At 45.1% G+C, this 13,938-nt stretch overlaps 1 protein-coding gene across 1 annotated transcript; it reads right to left on the minus strand.

The window, feature by feature from the left end:
* Window positions 1–4,208: 4,208 nt before the first annotated feature.
* On the minus strand, window positions 4,209–11,654 carry meox1 (mesenchyme homeobox 1). The gene is made up of 3 exons (XM_068754569.1): window positions 10,931–11,654; window positions 7,003–7,175; window positions 4,209–4,919 (listed from the first exon to the last, which is right to left on the minus strand). The coding sequence occupies exons 1-3, from the start codon at window positions 11,427–11,429 to the stop codon at window positions 4,797–4,799; spliced, it is 795 nt and encodes a 264-aa protein (XP_068610670.1). The 5' UTR covers window positions 11,430–11,654; the 3' UTR covers window positions 4,209–4,796.
* Window positions 11,655–13,938: the final 2,284 nt, after the last annotated feature.

Genomic DNA, 13,938 nt, shown 5'->3' on the forward strand with positions numbered 1-13,938 from the left:
CGTTACAACCGGATCAGTGGTTTTGTAAAGTTGGTTTTCCATTATCTAGAACCCCTCGGAAAGCCTTGCCAGTTTCTTGCCTCTGCATTTTCCAGCTTCCTTAATCTTCCGATGGTTCCCTGAAACCAAAACCCCAGGAGCAAGACTCCCGTTGAATCCGCACAGTCAAGAAGTGTCTCTGTTGTTCGACGTTTGGCTGTCTGGCAGCCATGACGTCTTTATGATGGAAGCCCGATTCCCGTGCACTCTGCTGGGCCCTCGTGTTGATGGATGATTCCTCTGATGCAATTGCCTCCAGGAACTGTCCCTCACAAAAGACCAAGGCTGTTTGGACAAGGGACCATACGAGGCAGGAGGACAACTGGAGACCTGATAAAGGGCTCAATTATGTGTTTATGGCATTTTCTTTTGTGCATGAAACTATTGTTTTAATGATTCGCATTTGATCCATCAGAAAGCAGTTTGAACGGTCAGTGTCACAAACACTGACCTTAACCTTATGATTGCTTTTCACTGTTTTTGTTTTCATGTCTTTGAACCAGACAGTGAAGATTCACTTTCCAACTTTCAAGCTGTGCGTGCTTCTCTGCATGCGTCCTGGCGAACAAGGCCCGCTATGTTCCCTTCGCTCAGCAAACGGTGGGATTGAGTGGGCCTCTGTGTGATGATTTGCAGGCTAAAAATGCTGCTGGATTTCTGCACCAGGCAGGACACGGGAGGTCAGAAGGACCAGCCAGAGGGAGCCAATGAACCAAAAGTCCACTGGCCTCAGGTTCTGGTATCCGCTTCGCTTTAGACCCAGCATCCAGAGGAGCCTTTGTAGGAAGTCTCAGATAATTTAAAGATGTGCAGCTCCTCAACTTTGGCCCGTTTTGAGTGATTGTGCAATGGAAATGGAAGATTTATAACTCCTGCAGGAGTCGCCAATCAACGGAGATGAGGGGCTTCGGCGGGGGAGAGGATGAGCAGAGGCGGTCAGCGTGAGCATTCAGCGCTGACGACCTCCGACTGACTGCACACAGGCGTTCTGTCAAAGCTCGCCCACTTACCCACAGGTACACAGTCTGACACGCAAGCTCACACACATGCAAACACGCTCTCCTTGTGCGCCTCCTTCGAGACAACGGTCGCCTTGGGAGGATGTGAGGAAGAGATCACATATTTCCGCCTCCCCTTCTTGCTGTTGGGAGGTTTCTTCTTTTTTTTTTCTGCACGTGAAAAAGGCTGAAAATAGTTGCACAAAAAAAAATGGAGACACAGATTTGCAGGTGGCCTAAATTAACGATGGAGCGGATGTGCGTCCTTTGCTTTGCAAACCGATGGGATGAGGGATCGCAGGGGGGAGGAGGCCCGAGCAGGAAGACAAGGGAATGCTCTTGTTACTTTAAATTTCTCTTGGGTCTATTTCACTTGACAAAACCCAGAATATCCTGATCTTCCGAAGCCGTCGGTGAGGTGAGACAGACGGGGTCCTGACAGACGCTCGTCTCACAGTCAAAAAAATGAAAATGAACAAGACACTGCTGCGCATTCCCAAGATCCTGCAAAAAAAAAGAAAGAATACTGCCATTTTATTTAATTTTATCTGTCCAAGCTAAATCCAAGTTAACTAACTCCTCACTCATAAACACACTTGCACCAACCCTCCCCTTCATTCTTCCAGGCACCCCCCCCCCCCCCCCCGTCTACATTATTATCCCATTATGATGTTATCTTAACTCCAGCTATCCCAGCAGCATCCCATCATATTATCCTGTCAGATTTGTGGAGGGACTCTTTGATGTCGTTGCAACAATAACAATGTGCAGATGGCACTCCTGCAGCAGAGCACAGGGCCCGGTAGGAGAAGGGCACGCTTTAATTTCGACGGTCACCTCTCGTAGCGCTGACCTTCACACCGGCGGCGATCCATCAAGATATTTCCCGCCAAGAGCTGCGGGAACCAAACGGAGAGCGATGGGTTTTCAAAATAAATGCCCAGCGAACAGAGGCCGCAGGTGAAAGTGCACAATGGGTTCTCGTGACATAAGCAACCAATTAAAGCTGATGATAATCGCAGCACGTCACTCTCTGCAGCCTCGTGATGCTTTACCCTGAAAATAGGTTTTCAAAAGGGGGGAAAAAAAGAGAATTGTTGAAATGCATTAAACTTTATTTGTTGTTGTCATTTTGAAATTGCAAACACAGATTGAATGTACAATAGCATCAACTTTATGACACATATTCACTGATATTCTATTAATACACATAGATAGTAATGGGAAACAAGAAATTCAACATGCTAATAACTTCAACCGGTCTAGAAAACCCATCCAACAAAAGGCACTTGTGAGTACATAACATTTGTATGTACTCACAATAGTTCTAGCATTTGACTGGATTCTCTGGTAATTCATGCTTTTATTTTGCTAGAAATGCCTTTTGTATTTCAAAAATGCTTCCCGATGCTCAATCTGCTATTACAATTCCAGCTCGGGAGATATTTTCGGGACTGACGCCTTGAACCTCCCCGCCCGTGTGTCAGCGATGCTCTTAGAGTTGCTTTGGTTCATCTTGTTATTCTACAAGCTATTCAATTTATGTGAGGAAAAAAACTGTGAAGCCAAGATGAGACGAGTGAAAGGGAAGACGTACATTTTCTCCCTGGGTGTTTTGGCATGGCTGAACATCCCGCAAATCACAATGCCGCCAATTAAATCTAATCCATAATTTGACCACCCCTGTGCCTTTATAAGGAACCTCGGTGGCGCAAGAAAAACATTCCAGCTTCATTAGTTTACACTGCTGATATTAATACTATCATTACCATTAGACATCGTTTATTTTGACTACTATTACCACTAATACAATAATAGACCTTAATAGAGGGTGAGTGAGGGGAGGAGGGGGAGCAGGGGCACACGATCCACTTGGAGTTATTCCACCCCCAGCAGCTGCAGCGGGGGCCCAGAGGGGTCAGATGTACAGTAACACTTGACCCCAACTCTGTGTGTGTCTGCGTGTGTGTAACCATCCCACCCGCCCTCCAACTCCGGTCCCTGCAGACCAGCAGAAAGGGCAGTAACCTCTGAAGGCTTTGTTTAGCTGGCCGGAGTCTGAGCATAGGCCCACCATTGTAAGTCCGGGGACTCCTATGCTTCAGCTCTTGTTTTCTTTGGGAAGCAGGAAATTGGATGACTGGCTACCTGCTACAACAACATCCTGTACTTGAGAAGCCGTCTTCTCACCCATACCCACCTATTATTTCCCTTTTCCATCATACGCAAGTGGTCAGCCAGCAAGCCCCCCCATCTGGTCCTGGGGCACCATGCGTGGGTTTGTCTAGGTTCCACTCAGGTTGAGATCAAATTGGCCTTATCCAGATGCTTCCGTTGAAAATAGCGCACCGGGGCCAGATATTCCAGCTTTTGGAGCTCGACCCCCACCTTGTCAGGTTAATGGCCCTTTGTGAGCCGGCTGGAAGCACAACGATGGTGTGCAAGAATTCAAAGACACCCACCCACAAATGTAGTTATAGCTCTGTCAGTGCCTGCCAGGCCGCCTTAGACCAATCAGAATGAAACGCATTGGGTCTGGAGGAGACCACTTGTCATTATGAAAACATTCTGAAGGATTACGGTGCTACAGACAGGATCTAGGCGGGCGATAATGAGAGCTGATTCTGATCTGACGTCCGGCCTCCATGTGAGATATTAATGAAGATAATTACACCGTCATTAGAAGGGATTTTGTGTAAAATCTTCTCTATTGCAGGAGCCAAACCTGTATTATGCACTAGGGATTTGTAACCCCTCCCCAAGTAAGATTTTGTCATTGGGACCCTGATACAGGTAGAATGTAAGATGTTAAAAGTTTCACACAAATATTAGGGTTTGACTTTATGTTCAACTCATCTCAGTTTGGATGATTTAAGCAGGACCCAGAGTGAGTCGTGACTTTGTGTTTTCGTTACTCAAGTCTTGGTGAAATATGGATCTCTTTGGCTGCTAACTGCTAATGATTTGCCTGGTAAGCTAAAAACCGAACACCTGAGAGGAAGGATGCGTGCCCCTTTTCATGTTACACATAAGTTAAATCAGCAGTGAAAGTACTGATTGGTGCCTCATTGTTTGACATGTTTATCAGTTTTATTAAACCTGTATGTCGACGTGCACTGACCACATGTCGCACTAAGAATAATATCGGTGGCCCGGCTCAGATGCAAAAGGTAATCACAGATGATTTATTCTATTTGCAGAAACAGGCAACATCTGTGTTTCATCAACATTCAACATATATAAAAAGAGTGGTTAAAAAAAAAGGCTTGACAGAAAAAGAGCAATATTCTAGGAAAAAAGAAACTGACAAATGAGGAAAAAAACGAAACAAAACATCTGATTCTGAGGCACTTATGGCCTGGCAACACTTGTGCAGTCCGAGGTGGTTGTAGTCAAGCATTAAAAGGACGTGATTACAATACTGGAACCAATGGCAATGCACTCAAATACAACCCCCCCCATCAAAGTTTGATGCATCATCAATGGCCTTAAAGCTGTTGTCTGGATTGTCACTGATCTACCATGACCCACGGGTATGATATCTCATATTTAAACATAGCCAATGTAACAAGACGGCCTCGTGAGTGGAGTATCTACTTCATTCTGTACATAATCTATTTACAAAAGGAGCCGCTCAGTTAGCTTCTTCCAGGGGATTCTTGTTGCATTCCAAAGAAATGGTGTGGCGTCCAGTTTACCCAGTCTGTCTGTGTCACAAGGCTATTAGCGTCTCCCTTTCACTGTGGCGACGCCTTCAGTTCATTCAGAGCTGGGCGAAGCAGCGGAGTCATTGTCATCGTTTTCCCGGTCGTTGGGCGAAGACGACTGTCCTCCTTTCACTCGCTTCCACTTCATCCTCCTGTTCTGAAACCACACTTTCACCTATCGGAGAGACGGGAACGCTACGTTAGAATGCGTATCAATGACGGTAGAGACAAATTCCAACAGTGTCGATATTAATAAAGATTGACATTTTCAAAGGATTCATGGAGTGTCATCAGCATACATGGATGCAAAGAAAATTGAGGTAGATTATATGAAAAAAGGCCTTCTATTAATGCTAGAATCTGTTCAGCTCTAGGGCATAAAGAAGTATCTATACTAGGTAGGCCTCAGATTCTGAACAAAATGGCTTTTTTTTCACCCAAAAATGAACTTGAAATGAGATCACGACAGCTTTTCTCACTGTTATGTGATTTTAAACAAAATGTACAACACGGTCAGCCAAAAAAAAAAAGTACAAATAATCCCCTATAATTCTCTCGGTGCTTGTGTATAAACGCACTCAGTTTGCGTTGGCCTTGCAAGGAGAATTGATTGTCAGGTTCTGGCTCAAAAAATACAGGCAGAAAGTATCGTATATACAGTAGGGTCGAAAGAGTCAACGATCAGGATGTCAGCCTACACAGGATGCACTCAAACTGTGAATAGTGCTCATCTGTGCCATCACTCTAAACTATAATGAGAATAATATGAGGCTTTAACTGTCTCCAAGAATAGCAGCAAAAACATACACTTCCTGAGAATCCCATTGAACGACGGGGAAAATGAAGCAGGAAAACAAGCGAGGAGTCGTCAACTGTGTGACGGACAGCAAGCGAGTCCAAATAAATATGATGCATTAATTCAGACAGAATGAATCAAATTAGTCAGTTGGTATTGCAGATCATATGCTATGACATGATAAACTGAGAGCTAATTAATTGGTCATGGCTGACTCTTTTATGACTTACTTTCAAAAAGATTCATAATTTCATAAAATGGCTGGTGAATTTGACTAAATTGGGAGTAAACAGTATTCATTTTCAGCTGTGGATGGATGCCAGTGCTGCAAGGATGCTGATTTGTTGAGGGAGCATTGAAAAGCACAACTCACTAAAACCTGTTAAACAACGAAAGCAAACGGCAGTCCACTTTTCTCGTGTCTTGAAAGGTTGACGAGAGTAAAATTAACCAGAAAAGCATCTGTAAAGTGTTTGAATTCTAAGACGACTGCAGCAGCTCCAGGCTCGGTTTGAGTTTAGAATCTTCAGGTCAAGCGAGTTTCAAGTGACCTCCACTCATCCCACTCTGCATTCCTGGCCTGCAACTCTGGGATTCGGATGGACCCCCCCCCCCCCCATACTGGAGCCTCCCCTCGTCTGAGTTTTTATGCTCATCACGGATGATTGAAATGGACGGCAAAACGCCAAAGCATGTAGGACGACTTGGAAAAAGGCGACGAGTTGCAGTGGGGGGCTCCGAGTGAAGATGGAACCTCGCCGTATGAGTGGAAGCGTGAGCGTTCCGGAGGTCTGGGAAATAGTTTTAGGAGCAGACGGCAGTATGTGTGGTCACACTGGCATCGCGGCCTCATCATTAAAGGGGTAGCTGGGGCCACTGGGCCTGACATGCAGACTGGGGTCTTATCCAGCAGCATCGACACATGTTCGCCCGGTTTCATCGCGTCTGGAGCCGCCCACTCATTACGGCTGCACGACATTCTGCTCGAACCACAGGATGAGTAATATTATGGAATAAACTGCTCAGAAAAAGTCAAATGTAGCTACGGTGGAGGATTATGCACGTTATTTATGTTGTTAAATTCATCTACAGATCCAACTATTAGTTATTACAGCATTAGTGGTGACTTTTCTTTTTCTTTTTTTAAATCAAAGTTTACATGTGGAATTTGCATCTGGAAAGTAAGATAGCATGGAAAGAAAATATTGGCGGATGATCCTTCTCTTAAAATGGAAGCTAAATATATAATTTTGGAATATTTAATTTACTTTATATTTCTATATTCTTTTTTTTTGGGGGGGGGGGGGTATTTGCATGAAACAAAAAGTTTTTAGTTTTTTAAAACCTACAGAAATAAAAATGATAAACGTATATTTTTTTAAAGATATTTTGACACAAATAGATTTGTGGCGATGGAGGGATGTCCGTTTCCCGGGCGACTGGGGCTCACATGCCGGTATACCTGTCGCTCTGTGAGGTCCAGGTTGACAGCGATCTCATAGCGGCGGAGTCTGGTCAGGTAGTTGTGGTGGGTGAACTCAGCCTCCAGCTCCCTCAGCTGCTCCTTGGTGAATGCTGTGCGCTCTTTCCGGGCCTTGCAGCTGGAATCCACTTTAAAACTGCACTCCTGGATATCTGGGGAGAAGCAGGAAGGGAATGTGTTTTAGTGCAGCTTGAGATTTGTTTGCACCAAGGAAGCGGGATATTTTTTACAAATAATTAAAAATGAAACCTTTCCCTTTTCTTTTTATTCGCAGCTAATCTGCTTCAAATTAACTCCGTCATTTTTGTGTCCAGGCTCCGGTTGACTATAAAACAGACCTTTGGGAATTTTTTGACCAACAAACCACAACACCAAAGACTATTTAATGGGAGGCCCCTCATATAGTAAACACCAAAAAACAGAACTTTTAAAAAGAGACCACCCTGACCTGAACCGAGTCCCGTTCACCTGCCTGTCTGCGACGAGCGTGGATGCACTTTTCTGTGATGGTGCTTTTATTTTTGTATGTGCATGAAAAGTTAAAGACACACACACACACACACACACACGTGTGTGCATTTGAATACTGACTCATGGTGTGTGTGTGTGTGTGTGAGAGCCTCAACCCACACAGGGCAGGGGCCACCAAACCAGCCACAGAGGGACTGAGTTAGGAGAGGAATGCAGCGGAACATCGTTAAAGCCTCTAACAAAAGAACAAAGGTGCGGATGTGTCCAGGTCCGAGTGTGTGTGTGTCTGTGTGTGTCAGAAGATTTACCTCTGCAGGACTTAAAGAGAGATGCACATTAACTCATCTCTAAATGACAGCAGATACATCAGGGAAAGGTCTGGGGGTCTCTCCGTGGATGAAAACTGCACCGACATCAGTTTTAGCGCTGCAGTATAACCGTGAGCAAACACACAATCAAGAGCTCGCGAGGTTTGTGTTATTACGTTCTGATTGATAAAGTTATTCGATCTAACTTTTGGTAATAACCTCTCTCTCGGGTATTAAAGGGATTGACTTTGGCTAAGAACAACTGCGTGTTGGTAGCAACACTAGCAGCTGATGTAATCTCGAGAAAATGGTTCTAATTTGTCAAAGTGAGAAGTTTGCTCGCCGCTTGCCAACACAACAGGCCGGCATGTGAAATCCGCTGCGGTACCTGGGCCAGATGTGACTGGGCAGACCAGGACATGAAAAAAAAAAAAAATCCTCTCTTTGTTAATGAGTGGCATTAATGGCGCACTGCCCCGAATGTGCTGCTCGGGCCTCGTCGAGTCTGGTCTGGAGCTGTGCCAAGCAGGTTTAGCGACTGAACACCTGGCACAGCCCAAACTGGTTCCCACTAAACAGGCCCCCCAATAAATATCCAGCACAGCCAGAGACCGTAAACTTGCAGGGAAAAGGCTTCGACGCTCCGCAGGGCTCCAAAGACAAATAACATTTGGTGCCTTTTTTTGGGTGGATCGCACAAAAGTAGTTTGTCTTCATCAGGGCTGAATCAAAAGCTGGACGGAATTCATGCTGCTGGAAATTAATGATTACTTTAAAGGAAAAGCCCCCGGGTGAAAATTACAGGCGTGATTTATCACATATTACGTGTTGGAGTAGAAGCCAGGGTCTGAGAATGAGTGAGGATTTCTGACGTCTTTAGTCAGCATTGGCAACTCATATTTAAGAAATAAATAGTTTGACTTATTATAATAATTTATAATTTTGCACAACAATATAATGATGTGTTCTAGTTTTATTGAAGAGTAAAACTATTAATAAAAATATTAACATGCTTAACGATAATAATGCTTAATCGCATGTTGTATTCTGTGTAGTCATGCCGCATGCATGTTCTCTCTTCTCTACTTTTGTTTAATACTATAAATATTCGGATTTAGAAAGCAGTTCTCAATTTACAAGTTATCTAAATTTACTTAAAAAATTTTTTTGTTGGTTTTTGTCCTGAAATCTTTAGAAATTACAGACTTTTCAGTATAGAAAAAATATATACAATTCTATCCAGTGTCACGGGAACGGATACTAGTGCGGTGAAAATGTAATTTCATCGTGTGTTGTGTGACAATAAAAAGTTTTCTTCTTCTTAAAAACATTGTCACGCACAAGAATCTTAGGTTAAAAAATATATTTTTTCTTCCTACCTCAAATTTGAGCTTCATAAACTCAAAAAATATTTTCCTATTTTTTTTAAAATCTAATCACAGATGGGATATTGGATTCTGGTGTGACATTCCTGGTTATCCCGCCCCCTACCTTCCCCGACCACCTGCAGAGTCTTATAAGGTTCAAGTGTCGAAGCTTAGTGTTTCTAGAATATATGAATCAGTCAAGCTTATGTTTTTCAGAAGAATCACCCTAACTGCACCACGTTGCCATATATATATATATATATATACACCCACAGACTTATAGCAGTTCTGTCTGTAATGCAAAAGCCTTCAGGACATTTTCCTAATATATGCTCCTCCACCGGCGAGTCAAACAAGCCTCCTCTGAAACTGAGCGCTGATGCAGTGGTCAGACATGTTGCATGCACTCAGTGGGAGATTGTGTTACGGCTTAACGACAGGAAAATGTCAATGGATAAGAATGCAAAACGTGGGCTCACAGGCAAAGTGATTTATCCAGACGTGGTCTGGCATGTTTTCAGGGTAGTGGGTGGAGGTTACAATAAGGTACAAAGGGGGGGAGGGGGGCAGCTGCAATCCCCCGCCATCCTCTTCAATTAGGCTGTTACAGCCGTCAGTCATTTCCAGGTAATTATCAGCGTGTTTCATAATAGCATGAGTGGAAACAAAGAAAAATCAAAATGAAAAGGTCCAGTCGCAACAGAGCGTTGGAATCTGAGCAAACTGCGCCCATTTATACTGAAAGTGGAGGTAAGCATTCGGATTAGCTTCATCTGTCTATTTAGAATAGACACAAAATGCACGATCTTCAAGTCGCTCAAAGGTCTGGTCGATTTGGCCATTGATTTCTATAAAGCAGCAACACTCATCCTCAAAACAAAGGAAGGAGCAGGTTGAACCGTTTTCACAGATGAAGTGTAGACGATCCAGATGTGTTGGATGCGGTTTGATTTTCTTCCTGCCAGGGTGAAATGCATCGCCTCAAAACTTTCACGCCTTCAGATTCGGTTTTAACCCAAACAGCTTCTTTAGCCCGTGGCCGTCTTTGCTCATTTTAACATTCAGAAATGACTTTTCATGGATAGCAGATGCCCCCCCCCCCCACTTCCCTCCCCGATTAGCAACTCTGAAATAAAATATGGGGGATGAATTACGCTGTAAAGCCAAAAGCACGCAGTGACATCTTGTCAATGCCTGCAACAGGAAAAGTGAGGGAATAGCCTAAAATGGGAATAATCTTTTTTTGATTAAACTCGCAAAATCATTTTGTAAACGCATTTATTTATGGTTGACTTTTTTGAGATTCTAATAAAATATCAACAGAAATAGAAATTCCAATAGAATATTTTTTTTCTATTTTTTTTTTTATCGCCAGCTTGAACGTGGTCCGGCTGTTGTAAAACAATAGTCCATTTCCAACGGATCAAACGTTCACACATCCCATTAATCACTTCAGCCTTTTGGAAACCCTTGAACAATAAGAGGATACAACTGCTGCTTTAAGTGTGTGTGTGTGTGTGTGTGTGTGTGTCTCCAGCGCCTTCATACCTTACACAAACTTTGTGAGGAAATAAGGAGGGAACCGGCGTCAGTGCCAGCTGTGAAACGGGGCACGGGAGAACAACGCCACTGGAGACGTGCTGCTCCTCATATTCCCATCACCAGATTCCGATATTGGATTTTACTATTGCACGTTCCCGCTTCTACTGAGATTATTTGCCTCAAACCAACACCCCCCTCCCATCCATCCCAGTGACTCACCTGTGACATCTCTCTTCCTCTTATTGGAGCCCTTCTTGTCCGAGTCGGCCGATGTCACGCTCTGCGGCGAGTATTCTCCCTCCAGGCAGCCGGGCACGGCCCCCGGCAGCCTGTCCCCCCCTGCACTGTCCAGCTCGGGCCCTCCACCTCCACTGCTGCCCACCGCCGCCGGGGTGGCGACAGGTGGGCAGGCCTCGGGCGCTCTCACTCTGGTCTCGCAGGGGTTGAACTGCCAGTCAGCCCTCTGGTAACCCCCCTGGCTCTCTTGGTACAGTCTATCGTCGCGTGGATAGACTGCGTGAGGCGCCGCCGGCACCAGGCAGGAGCTGGTGAAGTCCGTGTAGGCCAGGAACTCCGGCTTCTGGTGGAGGGAGAAAGGGGCCTGCTGGTAGGGCGACTGCAGGTTGGCTCCGGGAACCGAGTGAGGGTTCCTCATGCACCCCCAGATGGGGCTGCTTGGGTGGGCGCTCCGCATGCAGCTGCTGGCTGGCTGATCCATAGCGATGCAATCACTCGTTCGCAGTCTCTGTTGGCGTCTTTATCTTGCAGAGGAAACCACGAAAGTCGGAGAGGAAGTCAGGGTAGGAACTTAGTGTGACTTTAACAATCCACTTCAGCCGGCTGCATGCACATCATCGCCTTACTGCATCCTCCCCAGGAATTAAGACTTCAGTCAGAGGCTGCTGGTTCTTCCACAGCCCAAAGCCGTGAGGATGGACGGCGTCCCCTGACAGCTTGCCCCCCCCCCCCCCCCACCTCTCTCTCTCTCTCTCTGGGAGTGTGCTTGATGTCCTTTGGAGCCTCTTGTCGTGACACACTTACTTTCCCCCCTCTGTCTCCCTCTCTCCCCCTCACGGATCTGACTGGCTCGTGGCTCGGCAGGAGAGCTTCATCCGCAAATGAGTGACTCCCCTTCTTGGGCTGGCTGTTTTCACAACTTTTCTAAGGCATTCTTGACAAGTGAGCCCTCCTCCTTTTTAAACATATAGGTGGGAAAGAGTGGCAAGTTTATGGAGTGTAACGTGAGAGTGTAGAGGAGGAGCCCTGACGGCCACATGTTGGTAGTACCCTCCAACCAACCCTGCCTCATCAACTATTAATCACAGGGGGAAATTTTATATGCACATCTAATGGGCTTTCCAGACATGGGACTTTTTTAAAGGAACATTGTCTTCAAAATATAAAGCAATAGCACCCACCCACATGAGAGCTGGGGACCAAAGCTTATATCAGCTCCTTAGTGTGTTCTGACACCCAATTTAGTTCCCTTTTTGACACCCTTTTGAGGGAAGTTAACCAAAACCATGTCCCTCTGCTCCCTGATCCCAGCCTGTCCTCTCCAATCTGAAAAGTCATTTTTTTCCCTTTCTGTTTTTATGGCTGTGTGTGTGTGTGTGTGTGTGTGTGTGCACACCCAAATTCACCTGGCTGGACTTAACTTTGAGGATGTGATATCGGTTTTGCAGACTCTCACACATCTTGAGGTTTTCCCACTTTGGTGGAACACAATATGAAATTTCAAAGCCATGCTTCAAAAATACAAGTTGAAGTTTCCCCCCAGACGACACTGGATTGTGCTCCTTTGTGTGTGTGTGTGTGTGTGCTGTGTTTCCGCACAGAGCCCTTCTTCCTCAGTTATTAAGCAGCATGTAGATTACACACTTTGGATCAACAGTGTAGTAATTATTCAATGTTCTGATCACTAATCTTTAGACTCTGCAGGCTGCACTCATGGAAGAAGCCACTTCCCTATGAAGTAATGTCTGTAATACCATTAAAACGTTTTAGGCTAAACCAGAAGCCGGATTGAATTTCAGGATATCTACCCCCCCCCCCACCGAACCACACTGCACATAAATTCTACGTTTTCGTCATACTGTTCATATTTGCGAGCTGAGGTTTGCCTTCCTCATGTGTCCTCAATTTGCTCCGGACTCCTCAGAGAGGAGCCGAGGTGGATCGCACCTCCATCTGCAGGAGCGCGAAAGAGGAGGAGGCCAGATTTAGAGGTGTGGAGAGGCTATTTGAGAGGTCAGAAGACAAATAAATAAAACGAATCTGAACATCATCCACCACCGCAAAGAAGAGTAAAAACACATCAAAAAAAGAGAAATTATACGAACTGAAAGCCAACAAAAGTAGAAGTGGATGACATGAAAGAAAACCCAGTGGAGAAAACGAGACACAGGGAGTTTTTTTAAGGGCAACACACTAAAACCTTTCCATTTACCAAGCAAATTGTTGAGCCATGAAGCATCCCGCTCTTTTACTGGCAGCCTGAGTCCTGGCCGCACCACAGGGAGCAGGGGTTGCACTGCATTTGTGGTCAGAGCAGGGGCCATCTGTGTGTCAGTGTAAATTAGTGTGTGTGTCTGTGCACGCTTTGAAAATACAAGACAGCACGAGTGTGTGCGTGTGTGCGCGTGTGCACGTCTCAAACTGAAAGGGTGTTTATGTGCGCGTCGGTGAATGTGGAACAAAGTCCCAAACACGTTTTAGATGCTACGAAAGGCTAAACGTCTGGTCAGACAGGAAAAATGACTGCTAACTTTAACTTTAGGAATTTGGGTAAAGAGGGAGTTTGGTTTGCTCACATAAAGTTGAGCAACCTGTCTGCCAATAGGACGATAAATTCATCCAGTCATGGTGACCTGGTGTGGAGATCACCGACTCGGGCTATTGTCCAACCGTGGAATTTAGCGAAGCTCGGGGCGCCACAAAGATAACATGCTACGTTAGCTCCTTACGTTCAAGCCACATAAGGAAAATTTCTAATCCCGCTCAATTTGATTGAGTTATGGCTACACTGCCCCCGGTGGTTTTCAGCGGTACTACTCTGATGATCCTCTAATCTGGTCCTGTAATCTGGTCCTCTAATCTGGAAAATAAGAATATTGCTCAAAAGCACAAATGGAAGCGTCAGAGTTGAAAATGTAGGTAATTAATTACCTCTGGCAAGGAAGTTCATGTTTTTGACGGCATTTTGTCTGTCTTGTTTGTTAGCACAA

The sequence above is a fragment of the Brachionichthys hirsutus genome, chromosome 21 (genome assembly GCF_040956055.1).
Source record: "Brachionichthys hirsutus isolate HB-005 chromosome 21, CSIRO-AGI_Bhir_v1, whole genome shotgun sequence".
Taxonomy (NCBI): Eukaryota; Metazoa; Chordata; class Actinopteri; order Lophiiformes; family Brachionichthyidae; genus Brachionichthys; species Brachionichthys hirsutus.

Excerpts from the sequence above, each read along its gene's own strand:
- meox1 (XM_068754569.1), bottom strand. The coding sequence starts at position 11,429 with ATGGATCAGCCAGCCAGCAGCTGCATGCGGAGCGCCCACCCAAGCAGC. Across the intron at positions 7,176-10,930 it reads GAGGAAGAGAGATGTCACAG|ATATCCAGGAGTGCAGTTTT; the intron begins GTGAGTCACTGG and ends GCTTCTCCCCAG. Across the intron at positions 4,920-7,002 it reads TGGACCTCACAGAGCGACAG|GTGAAAGTGTGGTTTCAGAA; the intron begins GTATACCGGCAT and ends TCTCTCCGATAG.